The sequence below is a fragment of the Pteronotus mesoamericanus genome, unplaced genomic scaffold, assembly GCF_021234165.1.
Source record: "Pteronotus mesoamericanus isolate MK-2021 breed Mesoamerican mustached bat unplaced genomic scaffold, CSHL_Meso_final scaffold_167, whole genome shotgun sequence".
NCBI lineage: Eukaryota > Metazoa > Chordata > Mammalia > Chiroptera > Mormoopidae > Pteronotus > Pteronotus mesoamericanus.
Window position 1 is genome coordinate 38,804,260 of NW_026555308.1, and position 16,243 is coordinate 38,820,502.

At 40.9% G+C, this 16,243-nt stretch overlaps 1 protein-coding gene across 1 annotated transcript in view; it reads left to right on the forward strand.

Moving 5' to 3' along the window:
- EPB41L4A (erythrocyte membrane protein band 4.1 like 4A) overlaps positions 1 to 16,243 on the forward strand; it is a 245,132-nt gene that overhangs the window by 197,642 nt on the left and 31,247 nt on the right. Inside the window, exons 14-17 of the mRNA XM_054589971.1 lie at positions 988 to 1,071; positions 2,177 to 2,290; positions 9,233 to 9,280; positions 10,469 to 10,546. Of these exons, the coding sequence (XP_054445946.1) occupies positions 988 to 1,071; positions 2,177 to 2,290; positions 9,233 to 9,280; positions 10,469 to 10,546 (324 nt within the window). The remainder of the gene's footprint in view (positions 1 to 987; positions 1,072 to 2,176; positions 2,291 to 9,232; positions 9,281 to 10,468; positions 10,547 to 16,243) is intronic.

Here is a 16,243-nt window from a genome sequence, read left to right on the forward strand (position 1 = left end):
TTTTAACCTTTATAAAAATAATATATTCTTCATCTATAAAACCTGCTGTGTGCTGTCTACCAATACTGTGAATCATGAGCTTTTGCCAAATATATTTTCAGACTTATATTCCAGTGTATTTATAATGTGCTAGGATTACATGTTTACTTTCATGTTTTGAAATGCTCTTGTCAATTTTTTCTCTCCTTTTTCTTGGCTGTTATAAAGAACCCTGCTATGACCATGTTTGAAGACAATTACATAGAGGATTCCTCAAAAAGCCAGGATTAAAAGTGCATTAGGAGTTTAGCAGCTCTAACTTTTTCTGAAAGCTGAGACTCCCGGGGAGGTGAGGTGAAGCACCTCCCCACAACATTGCTGATGAAGACTTCTAATGAGTCCCTTCCGGGTGTGTCCCATGTGTGTCTAAAATAATTTGTTGAGATTGAATAACAACCTAGATATATTTACTTTCTTAGGACAGAAAGACGATACTAGGTCAGGAAATAGCATTTGAAAGTCATTCTGATTTGGAAGGATGATGCCAAGAAATGGCGGAAGCTGAGGGCAGGGAAAGGTCAGGGTGGGTAGCCCGAACCTGCCCAGAGCTGACAGACCTGCACAGATTCATACCCAAATCCAGAGCCACGGGGCCTCTGACCACTGCTGAAAAGAGGGAGCCGGCCTCGCTAGCCAGGATGCCCTTGCTTCCGGTCCTGCAGGTGGGCTCTCTTGAAAGTTTCTTAACAATGGGTGACTCAACTCGCCTTCTGTTCACTTAAAGCGGTAAAGCTTGAAAGAAAGAGGGGGAAAAAGACTCAAAAGTACAATATTTGCTGTAGACATGTCTTTTTTTAAGCAGCCACTCATGTTCTTTTTGGAATGAGTCATGGTTATAAATACACATTTTTAAACACTTGTTAAGTAATTTTACTGAAGAAATAAATATGTGAGTTAACTTTTATTTTCTAGTAATTTGTTTTCTATACTTTTTTTTTTAAATTAAAGCTTTAAGAAAGCAAAGAATGAAAACAGTCCTGATACCCAGAGAAGCAAATCTCATGCACCATGGGAAGAAAATGGCCCCCAGAGGTAAAGGGAATCATTGTCTTTCTAAAGGAGAACAGTAGAAAAGGGGTTAGCTGTTGTTCCTGTCAAATAATGGAATCCAAGTACTCTGCGACCGCCCAGGCCCAGCGCTGGACAAGGCAGTTGGATTGCTAAGTCAGCATGACTCAGAACTCCTGACATAGAGACCCCCAGGATGTGTCCTAATGTGAAACTCTCTCCTGGGAAGACAGAAGGGAAACCAGCGTGTATTAAAAAACTGCCTAAGAAGGTCATTGTGATGGTTTAGAATAAAGTAATGTCTTTCTGAAAACTCTGAATGAAATATATTAATGATACTTTCTACAATATCATAGGTCTTGTGAAAACTTTAGTTGAAAACTATAGCTTATGAATAGTGATTCCAGAAGACTTTCATTCCTAAAAATATATATTTCATTTCTTTTGTTCATAACTATCAAACCAGTGACAGGCCTGCATTATAACTTACTGGCTATATGTATAGTTACGGTGGTTCCAGGTATAATCACCCAGGGGTTCCTCTTCTAATTCTACCACTTTCTAGCTACTTTACTTGGGCTACTTAATGAAACATTCTGTATTTCTCTCTCTCTCTCTCTCGTTCTTCTTTTCTTTTTTGTTAAGTGGGCCTAATAATTGTATTGCAGTACTTAGAGTTGATATGATGATTAGCTAAGGTAATGAATACAAAGCTGTTAGCTCATCAATGCCTGGCATGTGGTAGATAGATCATAAATGCAATTTGTTGTCATTATTTACATTTTTGCTAAAAATGTGTTTACACATTTTACACATGTTTAAAATGCTATTATTTTAAACATGTTGCTATCATTTGTGTCTGTTCATTTCTTACTGTAGAAGTCTACTGAGACAAATCCATTTCTGCAAAATAATGACCTTTATGATTTGTTTTTACCAGATCTTACCTGTCTTTTCTTTCAATATATCTTGTCAGCCAAAATAACTGTTTGGCCACGATTCGGTACTCCCCCGAAAGTATCAGCAATACAATTATGAACACTTCCCTAGAAGCACTGGGTTTTAGAGCTAGGGTATTGCTCCTCCAGGTCCTCCGCAGGGATTATTGACCATTCTTTTTCCACTCTAGTGGGCTGTACAACTCCCCCAATGACCGCATGAAATCCCCAAAGTTTCCCTACGCTCGCCGCCGAAACCCCTCCTGTGGGAGTGACAATGACTCCGTACAGCCGACAAGGAGAAGGTAAGCTGAACACAGCCCCGATTTTAATTTTCAGCAGAAGCTCTGGGTCCCAGTCACAGTTGTATTACAAGTTATTCTCATAATATCATGACTGTTTGTCTCCCCAAGATAACAGGAAACAGGTTTTCTGAGGTAAAATAAGCTAGGGATCCCAAAGCATTTCTCTTAAACAGCCAGAGTTTCAGAGAGTAATTTCAAACATAGTAACAGGGACATGCTTTCTGTGTTGTAGTTAAGACTGATAAGAATGTACATATATTTTTACTATATATATATTATATAGTATATGTAATATATAACATATTATATTAATTATGTGTATACACACACACACACACACACACACACACACACACACACACATATATACATAAAAGATAATAAATGATTTGGCCTGAGAAGACAAAATTATGTTTATAGATTAATCTCTGCTGAGTCTATATGGTCTGCTCTCTAAACTGATACTGTTGTATAAATATGAGTAAAACTCCTTTCAAAGCACAGAGAAAATGAATCCTATTATATTTTACCTAGCAAGTTAGATTGTTTGTGTGATTACATTTGCATGTGTGTATGCTTTATTTTTTTTTTAAATCTATGTCTAGAAGTTTGGGACTTTCTTTGCAAAGCAGGCTGGGCAATATGACAGGTCCAAAAGAAGAAGACCTGGAAATGACTTACCAGTGGAATCCATTTTATTCCTACATGATGGTGGCTGTGTTTTACTTTGGGTACTTACATAAGCAATATTTTATAAGTGACTTTTGTAATTATGAGAAGCTCAGGTCACACTCTCAGATAACCATCAGGATTCTTTTTGTATATGCTGTGGATCAGGAAAGCACAGGCTTGTCTTTCTTCTGTGCCTTGTTTATATTTACTGCTGATCCATGCCTGTTTGATTTCTTCTATTTCTGCCAGTTTTCCAGAGTCTTATTCCCCAACTTTCTCAAACCAGGTCCAACTTTACTGAAATCCTTTGATGGTTAAGAAGAGAAAGGTCTATAGCACTTTCCCCTAGTGGGACTGAAAAGGGGCAAAGAAATCATGACTAACAGTGATTAGATAGCGGAATAATAATTGGCATTTGTCATGTTCTAGCTACTGAGCAAATTGCTTGCTGTATATTATCTCATTTCATTCTTATAATAACCATACAGAAATGGGCATTTGTATTATTCAGTCATGAAGAATTTATTTCCTCACCCAAGGACATTTTTTCATTACTTTTAGGCAGGGGGAGAAGAGGAGGTTGAGGGGGAGAGGGGGAGAGAGAGAGAGAGAGAGAGAGAGAGAGAGATGCGAGAGAGATACATCGATTGGTTGCTTTCTCATAGGTGCCCCAACTGGGGGTAAGACCTATAACCTGGATGTGCACCCTGACAGGGAATCAAACCTGTGACCTTTTGGTACCTGGGACAACACTCCACCCAAGTGAGCTGCACCAGCCAGGGTTCATGAGGCATTTTTAGCAGAGAGGGAGTAATGCAAGAAATTTTGGTGCACAAGTGTCAGTAGGATTGAAGGAACATAGGCAGAGACAAGGTGCAACTCTGAGATCTGGATACTGTGCTGCCCCTGGGCTAGGGGAATAAGAAGAGATGAGGGGGTGTTACCTAGAGATGCAGAAGCTGTTTCTGCCTTGGAGCTGGCTCCCATGAGTCTGTGCTTGCTGCCCACATTGCTGGAGGAACCACCACTGTAGCCAACGCTGTGGAACCCCCACTTCTCAGCAGTGCAAGAGGGTGCCACACCTGCTGCCAGAGCACAGTTGCTTCCCCTTTTCCCCTGCTTTCAGATCTCACCTGAGTGTTTCTCTAAGTAGAATCCAGCTGGCAAAGGAGTCCAGAAAATGTAGTTTTCAGGGGTCTCGAGTTGGCACGACAGGGAAGATTACAGATGGGATGGGATGGGGTTGAGTGCCAATGGGGCAGTGTCTGGCCCAGCGTTATCATCTCACTTCGACAGTAGCTGTCTTTTGTAACACATCTCTGGGATTTGGACCCAGGTCTGTGCATCTGAGAATGGAAGGGATAGTGAACCATCATTTAAACAAGGCAGGGGGAAAGGTTTTCTGCCTTTCTTCCCTACTAAGGATTGGTTCAATTTGGACAACACTTAAAACTGTCTCAACAGCACTGGGAAATATTTTAAAGTGCATTTACGTTTATATGTGTGTTGAGATGTGGTCAATGGGATTCACTAAATACATTGAGAATGTGGCACTGTCTGATTATTGTTAGATAGATTATTATAATTCCTCATCCTTAATTATTAGTGTTCTTTGTCATCGCTCCTTAAATAAAATAATTACACATGTTGAACAGGTGGTCATTTTGATTTTAATATATTAAAAAATGAACTTATCGAGCTTTTGTAAAATAATCTAAATTTATAATTTTTTTCAAACTGAATGCTTGAAATAGTTTGGAGCATATATATTCTCAAGTCCAGACTTAATGACTTCTATACTGAGATACATTTTCTGTAGGCTTCCTGTGAAATACAGAGAAGTAATTGTGGTGAGTAGATACAGGATCCTTTCATTGGCGCCATCCAGGGGGAAGACCATTTTGATTTTGTCAGAGCAGCCATAGAGCCTTCTGCCTGGCTCTGTGTGTCACTTGAAAGTCCTCTTATTCAACACGTGTGTTCTGAGGAGACTAGCCATTACTGCATGTTGGCATGGATGAGCTAAAGCTCATTCTTTGTTTCTTTTCTCTATAAATGCTCTACAAATGTCCCGGTCTTTAGTACTCTTGTTTTATCTTCACATGCATTTTACCTTGCCTCTGGGCACAAATCCCTAGATAGATGCATTACCTCTAACATTTAAAACCAAGATTTGTCATCAGCATGGAAGAATCTCAAGGACTTTAATAATGGGACATTCTTTTTTTTCCTATTTTTTCAAGTTACTACACATTTGTGTGATACATGATCTGTATATCGCATTGTGTGCGCATTGGGTGCGCCCCCCACCAAAAGTCAAATCATCTTCTGTCACCATATATTTGGCCTCCTCTACCCTTTATTACCCTCCCACCTCCCTTCCTCTGGTAACTGCTGTACTGTTGTCTGTGTGTATGAGTTTCAGTTATGTCTTACTATGAGTAAAATCATATGGTTCTTAGCTTTTACTGACTCATACACACATATGTACACGAGCTAGTACATATGTATTAGCTCGGCATAATATTCTCAATGTTCATCCATGTTGTCACAAATAGCAGTATTTCACCTTTTCTTATGGCTGAATAGTATTCCATCGTATAAATGTACCACGTTTTTTTTATCCAGTCTTCTATCAAAGGACCCTTTGGTTGTCCCCATGTCTTGGCCACTGTGAATAATGCTGCAGTGAACATAGGGGTGTATATATCTCTGCAAATAAATGTTTTCGAGTTTTTCGGGGTGATACTCAGAAGAGGGATTGCTGGTAATATGGTAACTCTATTCTTCATTTCTTGAGGAACTGCCATACTGTGAAATTCTATTTTGTAACGGATACCAGGGTACTATGTTTTGCAGAAGATATCAAAATTTCATGTTTTGTCAGTTGTTTGTCACAAGATGAATACAGCTATCAAATTCTGGCAGAGTCTAAAACATTGGTTCTTAAACTTTTTGGGTGATAGAACTCTAAGAATCTGATAAAATATTGGATTCATTCCCTAGGGGGAAAGTACATTATGAAATGCACAGACAAATGTTCTTAAAATTTTTAAGGTTCATGGAGACCCTGAAGCCTGCTTGTTTAAGCACTCCTACGGTAGAAAAAGAAAGCCAGCATACTTTCTGGAAGTACAATTTATTTTCACTCCTATTCATCTTTATACTTGAAAATGTTTATTGAGTACCTACTTTATGCTAGGCACTGTGTTAAACAGCATTAGAAAAAGTCTGACCTTTGGGAGTTTACAGTTTATTGGGGGAGAAACATACAAATTACAAAGGTATGTGCAGTTATGACTGTTGTATGTTCTCGAGAGGGAGTTATGCTTAGGAGAATTTAAAAATATTTTTTTGAAACAACATACATACAGAAAAGTACCTGTGTTCTAAGAATAATGTCTTGATAAATTTTTACCATTCAAACACCTGTGTAGCCAGCACTATTAGAGTTTTGCTGAGTTGTTGAATCAAGGAGGTCAAGAAGAGTTCCCTAAGGCTTGATGCTGAGCTGGAATCTGAGACAAAAGCAGGCACAGAGAGGGAGAGGGACTAGCACGTGAAGAGGCCTTGGGATGGCAGGGAGAGGGAGCATTCATGAAAAAAATAAAAGGCCAGTGTTGCTCAAGCATTGAGAGTAATCAGAAAAGTGCCAGCCTGGAGAGAGAGGTGGGGCCAGATCTCATAAGACACCTGAATTTTCTTGAGGATTTTCGTTGTTATAACCAGTAGTTTTCAGAAAGAATGATATCAAGGTCACTTTTGTCTTGTGTAAAGGTGACCCTTCCTGTTCTGTGGAGAAAAGGTGGGAGGGGATAATTGCAGAAACAGAGACCAGACAGTGGGCTCTCATGTGAGTCCTGGCCAACGAGAATGGGATCTTGAGCCACGGGTTAGTGTGGAGACATGGATGGTGGTGGTTTCGAAATCCATCTGGAGGTAAAATTAGTAGGGCTGGCAGGATCAGCATGAGGGTGAAAGATGTCAAGAATGAAGACCGTGGTTGTGCAGTTTCATGAATTAAAGAGTAATGCACTGATATAAGAAGCACCACGACATTACAGTCTTGAAAGGGATAACTTTTTGGTTATTGTATGTTGAATATGTGATACCTTTGAGAAGTCCAAGTGCAAGATTCACATGGATTGTTGGATATAAGTTAGGAACTGGATTAGCTATCTCAACCGAAATATAAATTTCTTAAAGATTAGTTGAAATACGAAACAGAGATAAACCTATCTGATATCCATATACTGGTAGTATAGATAGAATGCAAAGACAAAGCCAACGACAGAGCTGAGAAACTCTAGCATTTACTGGGCATAGTTGAAGAGGATTAGCTTGGTAAAAGAGACTGAAATTGTGGACATAGGAAAAAATCAAGAGAATGAAAATCTGCTTCCTAAATGTCTCCATTCTCTCTCCATCCCCAGAATGCTAGGAGCCAGGCTTGCATCTCCCAGGTGTGAGGTTAGAGACTCTCGCTGTAAGAAATAGACAGTGTGGTGACTGCAGGGGGGGCAGGGGTGGGTGGAGGTGGAAGAGGGTATGGGAGGGTAGCTGGTCATGGAAAAAAATTTTTTAAAAAATGGACAGATACAAGAGAAAAGTTCTGCAAATACAAACTTTCAAAGGATTCGCCAATGAAATGGTTGAGAAGTTTGGTTTTGAAGGACAGAGAAGAGACTAGGAAGAAGACGAAGAGGTGTGCGTGGAGTCGGGGGGGGGATGGTGTGTGTGTGTGTGTGTTTAACTAGGAGAGACTTGAGAATGTGAAAAGCTGGTAAAAGAATTTTCCATGAGGACAAATTGAATATATATAGGAGGATAGTTAATGAGAGTCATTTAAAAAATGAGGTGATGGGACCCACATAGCACAGGAGAGGGACGGACTTTAGTTGTAAGGACAGATCTGTAAGTAACAGAGAGGGAGATGTTGATAGGTTTTATTTTTGGTAACAGGAAGATGAGAGAGTTGCCATCTGATGGCTACTTTTTCCTTTGGAAGGAGAAAACAAAGTCATCTCCTGAAGGAGAGGGAGGGATGGTATATCAGAGGGTTGTGGAGTGACAGAGTTTAAAAACTGCTTTGCAGAGACAGAGAGAGCACTTAGATCAGAGAAAGGCGGTGCAGTTGCTGGGCTGGGCTGTGGTTCCCCTGGAGGTTTACGAAGGTGGATTTATACTGTAACTCATATGCTCTTTTGTGTAACTCCTTCCAGCACTGCTCGGCAAGATGTTGAGTGTAGCCCAGAGAACCTGGATAGCTGGTTTTCACTCATGCTAGCGGTCTTGCTAATAAGACTGAACAGCAGACAGAAAGTTGGAGAAAGTTTTGAGTATTGGCATGCATGTTACTGAGATGACAGATCTAACCTGAGACGGAATGAAAAATAAGTGAAGAGCTGTTGGAAATTGCAAGGTCAATAGACAAATAGTCCTACTGAAGTCAAAGAAAGGTAGAATGGAAGTAGTTGAAGAAGGAGTAATAACAGCTAACATTTCTTGAGTACATACAATGGTCTGAGTCTTACTCTATGCATTTTAAATAGATTATTTCATTCTATCCTCATAACAACCCTTTGTCGAAGGTTCTATTAAAATGGAGACCCTGAGTAGAGAAATAATTTAAATCACACAACTCGTCATTGGAGGAGATGGGATTCATGTTCATGTTGCCTGGCTCCAAAGCCTGCACATTTAACCAGAATGCCTGGTTGAAGCTGTTTGAAAGTAAATAGAAGTGGTAAACAGGAGGGGGAGGAGAATGTGGTCAGAGAGCAGTGTGTAGAGGTGGCTACAGAGGATGGCGTCCACGGGTGACCATGATGAGGATAAAGTCCAAGGTCGCTGAGTTATTGTGAAGGGATTAGTAGAGAAAAGGTCAAGGGACTTGGAGGCCAGGGTGTTGGGAAGGTCATCCAAGTGAGAGCTGATGTTAGATTATGGCAGAATTTGGCTTGGATTGCAGACCTAGGAATTACAGTCTAACCCCATCAGTGGATGAATAGAATTTAATAGACATGTTGTGCATTGTTATTTATAGACTATTCACAGCCCTCACTAGGTTGCTGACTTCTTGAGGCCAGTTGGTATATTTCTGGGACCTATCGTAGGGATGGGCATATATATGTGATTTAAATGTTTGGTAATGAATGAATGCTTAACAGATATACAGTAAATGAAGTGAAACTCATTTTGGTGTGCTTTCCTTAGCCAACTGATAATTTTCTATTTTCTTTAATGTCTTCATTTATTTGTTTTCCATAGGAAAGCCCATAACAGTGGTGAAGACTCAGATCTAAAGCAAAGGAGGAGGTAAAAAAACAAAAAAAACCCCCAAATGGGAAGGAGGGTCTGGGAGAGGGAGGAAGAATCAGCAAATTAGCACAGCTCAAAACTGAGGCAAGAATGGGGACTTTTTTAATTTGTTTTATTAGTGACTGCTTTAAGAGTATTGTACATTTGTTTTTTAACTTTCAAATTGGCCTCAGCCGGTTCTCAGTCTTCCATTCTGTAGCATCCTTAGCAATTTCTTTTTTTCTGTTCCGCAGAGGAGCTCTCTCAGTTATCTATTGCTGTGTCAAAACCACTCTAAAACCTGGTATATTTTATTTTATTTTTTTATTTTTATTTATTGATTTTAGAGAGGGAGGGAAGGGAGGGAGGGACAGACGAAAGAAGAGGGATTGGAGGTGGGGGGGGGGGGATTTGTTGTTCCACTTATTCATGACTTCGTTGGTTGATTCTGGTATGTGCCCTGACCAGGCATTGAACCTGCAACCTTGGCATATTGGGAAGATGCTGAGCTACTCGGCCAGGGCAAACTTGGTGTATTTTAAAGCAACAACAACCGTATAGATCTCTTATAATTCTGTTGATTGAACAGGAAGTTCTTTAGTTAACCTTGCTAGTCTCAGATGAAGCTTCAGTCAGGTGGTGGCTGAGGCTGGGCTGTTCATTTCTGGTGTCTTGGCAGAATCCATTGTCTCTTCACTGGCTAGCTTGGGCTTCTTTAGGCGGTGTATGGGAGGAGGCAGAAGCTACTCGCTCTGTTAAGAGATAGTTCTAGAACTGACAAAGTAACCCTTCCATCTCATCCTCTTGGTAAAATCAGTTATAGGATGAGCACTAATTCAAGGGGATGGGAAATAAGCTCTACCTTTCTCAGTGAAGGGTGGAAGTCTGACAGGACTCCGAGTCAATATTGATTTGTACCACAGGGGCTCATTGCTTTGCCATGTCAGATTTCTGTTGGAAGTGTTTGGTTCTTCGGTCCTTTCTGGGAGGAGAGTGACATTTTCCTTAATCTAGTTTCACATTTCTCTAGGTGCATTCAGATGTCTGACTGAATTGAGAAACACTGAATGGGGGAAGAATAAAACTTATGTTTGGATTAGTAATTTTACTACAGAATTAATTCCAGAGAACCAACATGAGCCTTTCTAAAATTTTTCTTTTGTCTGAAATGAGGGTTTTTTCCTTTTGCTCTTATTTTGTCTTCAGGTCACGCTCACGCTGTAACACAAGCAGTGGTAGTGAATCAGAAAATTCTAATAGAGAACACCGGAAAAAGAGAAACAGGTAATTTTAGAATATTATAGTTAACTGGAACTCCAAACACAGGGGCTTCTGTTGGTGGAAAACACTGGGAGTCCTCTGCATTTTTAAGCCTGATTGTTTCATTAGTGTTTAAGAAGCAGTCTGGCCCTATCCTGAAGCAGTATTTTGGGAAACTTTACCTCTTTGAACTGAGTTTCTTTTCTTTCTTTCTTCTTTTAAAGAATTTAAAAATTTTTTACAGATGGGGAAGGGAAAGAGAAAGAGGGAGAGAAACATCAATGTGTGAGAAAAATATCAGTTGGTTGCCTCTCTCACATGCCCCAACGCAGGACCAAACCTGCAACCCAGGCATGTGCCCTGACTGGGAATCAAACCAGTGACCTTTCAATTTGCAGGACGACACTCAACCAAATGAGCCATGCCGTTGAGGGTGTGAACTGAGTTTCTTATCTTCATAATAAGATGATTAAACAACTTGACAGTGAGGTTCTTTCTTGTTAATTAAAAAAAAGTTGATCTACATTTAGGTACAACATGTAGTAAATTTGTCTAAGGGTGGTAAGATATTTTACTGTTGGTAGAGGGATTTCTCCCTAAGGTATCGTTTAACATGACATTACTATATTTTGCCCAACCAAAAACAAGGGAGTCATTGTTTTATAGATTTCATAGTTTCAGCCTTGTGTAGATGTACATGCAAATATATGTTTATATTTATGTAGGCACATACAGTTAGATGGGGAAATACAATTTGCTCATATCTTTGACTCATTTTTAAGAGCTTTTTAATAACATCATTTGACATGTAATCAATATTAGTGATGGCTTAATGCATTAATCTGTTCTCCCTGGTTACAGAATATTTATTTGAAAACAAGTGTTGACATAGTAAAAGGGTACCAGGTTGAAAGTGAGAGGGATTTGTTTGCTGGTTGTACCAGTTTCTAACCCAGTGGCAGTTCTCCACTGGGGACAATTTTGTCCTCCCCCTCCACTCCCTGAGGATTTTTGGCCATGTTTTGAGACACTTCTAATGTCACAGTTGGGTTCGGGAATTGCTACTGGCCAGGATGCTGCTAAACATCCTACAATGCACAGGATAGCCCGTCACAACAAAGAAGTATTGGTCCAAAAATATGTCAGTAGTGCTACTGTTGGAAACTCATTCTCACCTGATGTGGAACTCTGGCCTGGTTACTTTTGCTTTTCTGGGTCGTCTTTTTTATCTTCTGTAAAATGAGGAAGTTGGATGAGATAATCTCCAGCGCTCTTCTTTAGCACTTGGAGCCCTTACGCTTGGCACACATTGAATCAGCGTCCCTCTCCAAATACAAAGCCTGTGCAGCTATAGCCCAGACAGCATTGTGAGAGTGGACCATTTTCTTAGGAAAGCTTTCTGTGTGGAGCCTTTTAGGGGCTGGAATCACACCAGATAGAGGTGAGGTCTCAATGGTTGTGCTACACTTCTCAAAGAAATGATTTCAGTTTCTTCACCTGTAAAAACCCAAGCGTGGAGGGCAGCTCTCCCTGAGGGTGCCCTCTTCCTGCACTCAGATTCAGAGTCTTCACAAACAACACAAAGCAAAGCAGGAAATCTCACCTTCTCTCCACCACCCCTTTCCACATTTATACTTATTGATCAAGCCAGTATCTTAACGAATATATTACTGTTACACTTGGTGTATTTTAAGGTGTGTTCATAGGTGCTCTAATCTCAACTTCTCAGAAGTTAACAACAGTGCCTTTTGGGACCAAAAGCACTCACAGTGACATTTGCTGTTCAAAATGAAACACCATTTAAAGGTTGCCAACAAATTCTTGAGTAGCTCAGTACTGATTTACTTGCACTGTCTTCCTTATTCCTTGTAGGTGTTTTCTCCCTCAAGAGTAAACCCCACCCTGCTCGATGCACAGTTTTTTAGAGTGGAATTCTTTGTATTGTGCAGGTAGTGTATTTTAGAATGATAGTAGTTCTGAATGTTTAAATGCTGAAGTGCTTTGTAAGGCTATTAATGAGAAATCACTTTTCAAAATACACTCTGACACAAAAGCTTTCAAACTCATTTTACCTGCAGAAGTATTGCCCCAGGGTTTCATAAGTTGCCTGTGTCTGTAGCAGATGAGGTCTAGAGTGTAGATCTCAGGGGCACAGCAAAAAGTGGGCCGAGGAAGAAGCATGTCTCTCAGTTCTAATCACCACTCCTGGACGTTCTCGCACAGCAGGTGAAAGTGAGTGTGCAGGAGAGGCTGCAAACACAGGCTGCCTCCCATGCCGCTTATCCGCTATGCTGTGCTTCCACGAACCCCTCCATCCGATGATTAGCCTTTTAAATTTTGCCAGAACCCATTCATTCCACATCAAGATGCGTAGGTCTGAATATATAAACTGCGGCTCTGCTCATGGTCCTAATATATCTTCTGTCTGTGATGGAGCTTGTCTCCTGGTGTCTGACTTCTGACTTGTGCAAAAGGCTCCTTTTTGGGGGAGAGGATACATCTCTTCCACTTCATCTGTCCCTTCCTTATCCAGAAACAGTGTGACTTAGCCAAGTTCTCCTCAGAGTCCTTCGTGCTGTCATTCAAGGACTCGGGTCGCCCTGAAGTGGGGCAGACTGCATCTTGAACACGCGGATGTTCTGCTTCCTGCTAGCCAGGTCTCAAAATTTAGCCCCACGTGCTTTATCCCTTTTGAAACCAGAGCCAGCCGCGGACACATCCTGCCTTCGTGTCTCCCCTTGGGAACCAGAGCTGGGGCAGAGGAGCAAAGACTGTGCAGATTTGCTTTTCAGTCTCTGTTTTGAAGCCCATGTTGTGTCCACTAAAACTCTGGACAGTCAGATTTACTTTCTGGAGGTGGTGTATGGCATTTGGGATGTTGTTCGCTTTGCCACTTCTTGCTTTTTTAAACACAGGAAGTCTTTCCTGTGAGGTTTTGGCCACTCTGTGGAAATAGTGTCGCCCCCCGCGCCCCCGTCCCCGCTACCCACACCCACCCACACACACACACAAAGTCCTACCCATTAGACTTAAGCTACTCTGTCATTCCCATGGATAACACTGTAAACGTCTTTCATTTTGGATGAGGAGAAACACAAGTTAGTAAAACAATGTTTACCAATCATCTTTATCTAAAGCACTGGCTGTGGCTTCTAAGAAAAAGGTCATAATCTACATCATTCTGGAAGGCTAATATTCGAAACAACGATTCTTATTTAGTTTCAGTTTTAGAAAAATGTAACCCCCTTTCTCACCTTTGGGTCCAGAGCGGACAAATGTATAAGGGTACTCTTGTCACTTGTGCATTAACCATAGAGTTCCATGCCATGCTGTTTCGTACAACAGGAGAAGGCCTCAGCCTCCTCCTTTTGTGTGCGTGTGAGGGCGGGGGGGGGTTGTTTATCTCTTTATTTACCCCTTCCTACTTTAGTTGTTCTTTCTTTACTATTTTTATAATCTGAATGAGTATCCTGTAATTTTTGTAGGTTTTGAGGTTTGAGAACAGAGTTTTTCTTCCTTTTTATAACTAGCTGGAAATCGGAGCACAGGTTCTTGTTATAACATCTAAAATGACAGAAAGCCTCTATTTTCCCCTTACTGCCTGGTACTTAAGTCCCATCTTATCTCTATCCTCTTACTTCCCTTTTTAATCTATCACATCACTTTTCCTTACCCAGTTCCTTTGTCTTTCTTTTCTTAGTTTCTTTCCCATTCTTTCTCATTCCTTCTGGCTTCTCTGACACTTAGGAGCCAATGATGTGTTAAAAAAAACCCTCAAGGATCTGGGTCAAGGTCTTGGTTCCACCATGTAGTAGTACTTGACCTTGGGCATCTCTTTTAACCAATTTAAATTGTTTTCTTACTCGAAAGCGGGGTATAATATGAACTTTTTGGTCACGTGAGTTATCATAAAGATCAAATGAAATCTAAGAGGTGAGAGCACTTCGGGGTATAGAACAACACAGTTCAATGTCTGGTTTTGGAGTTACTGCCCCTTTGCCTGTCCCACCTCTCCTTTACCCCTTTTCCAGCCTCTTCCACTTTCCTTTTTGTCCATTCTTCCATACTCCCACCTTTCCTACCTTAATGCATTTGTATTTTTAGACCAGTCATTTTTATCCTCTGAATCACCGGTAGGTTTTAGGGTCTCATAACTCCATGAAATTCTGTGTGTTTCTAAGCATACAGTTTTCTAGTGCTAGGGTGTAGTTTTTAATCAGATTCTTAAGAGGGTGTCTGTGTGAACCCCCCCAAAGTTATGCAGTAGTCATTATATAAACAGGGAAGGGACCGATTGATATTGGGAAATGAAATTGGTATTTCAATTTACTGGTAGGATTAAGAATTAAAATGCTTCAAGTTTCTTTAGAGATTACTGTGCTGATTTGTGGAACAATTGGTTCAATTAAATTCATCAGATTGGGAACCTACCAAGTGCAAGGCAATATGAAGTTAATGATCTGTGCAAATATTAGATTGTATTCATTTCCACTAGTTAGAATTTTGAATCTTGTCCCTGAGATCAGAAGGCTCAGCCAGCTTGTCTGCAGACGCTGGAGCCTATGGGCCATCATCCCCTTGAGTTGGCCAGGGTGTATGCTGAAGGAGAACCTAGGGAAGAGACTTACCAGAGGGAAACCTTTAACAAACCAGCTTTCCCTGAAAATACCTTAAGCTTAATAAAATATCCTTCACATTCAAAGAAACCAGTCTGCAAAACATCCTTTGTGCTATTGATGAAACTCTGCAGTCCTTTGAGCATTCACCAGGGAGACTCTGTGGATTACCCAGTCATTAGCTTTGATGTGTTGGTAGGCTTTTAGGATTTTGAAGTGGGAGATGTGGGGGCGGGGGGAGGGAGGGCTGTGGAGGGGCAGTGACTGAAGAAATCTGTTGTTTTCAGTGTAAGCATGAAAATGGCAGTAACTCTGGAGCATGGCAAGGAGTCAAAGAGTAAAAGAAATGAGAGGAGCCTGGGCTAGGAGCAGGACTAGAAAATTGGCAACAGGGGACCATTTGGACGACGAGAGTTATGTACGTGAGGCTGTGTGTGTGCACACACAGGTGCAGGAGAGCACAGAACAAAGAATTAGGGAGCCTGTGTTACGGATTTGACCCGGCTTTCAAGAACTCCCTGGCTAGGAGCGGGTTATCTTACCCTTTGAATCTTAGTTTTCTCACATGCAAAGTGGAATAATACCTGTTCTGGCTACCTCACAAGAGGTTTGTAAACATCCAGGAGATAGTAGATGTGCTTTGAAAAGTAGAAAGTGCCCTGCATAGGCCGGTGCTGTTAGATTAACGAGAACAGTCAGCGCTGCTCCCTGTTATCTGGAGTCCCTGCTGCGTCTCTAAAACCAGGCCCAGCTCCCTTTAACAAAAAAGACATCAGTGTTTCTAACGTGAATCTTTTCTGCCACAAATGTTGTTAGTTTCTTCCTGCCTTTTAGATGTCTTTTAGAATCTGTACCTGAATAATGGATTAAAATGGTTTTAAATATTTTAAATACATTCCACAAGGCCTTTTGTGGAACGTGTCTTCTGTGGCCCTGCAGCTAACAGAGACGGAACATGTCAGTAGGGCATGATTTTTGGTTGGCTTTTGTAGAGTGGTTAAAAAGAACTTGATTCTCCCTGTGCCCTGGGCGAGTGGGTGGGGGAGTGTGTTTTGGATGATGGAAAGCTTGAAACAGTGGGGCATTCCTTCCCGATAGCCTGAAA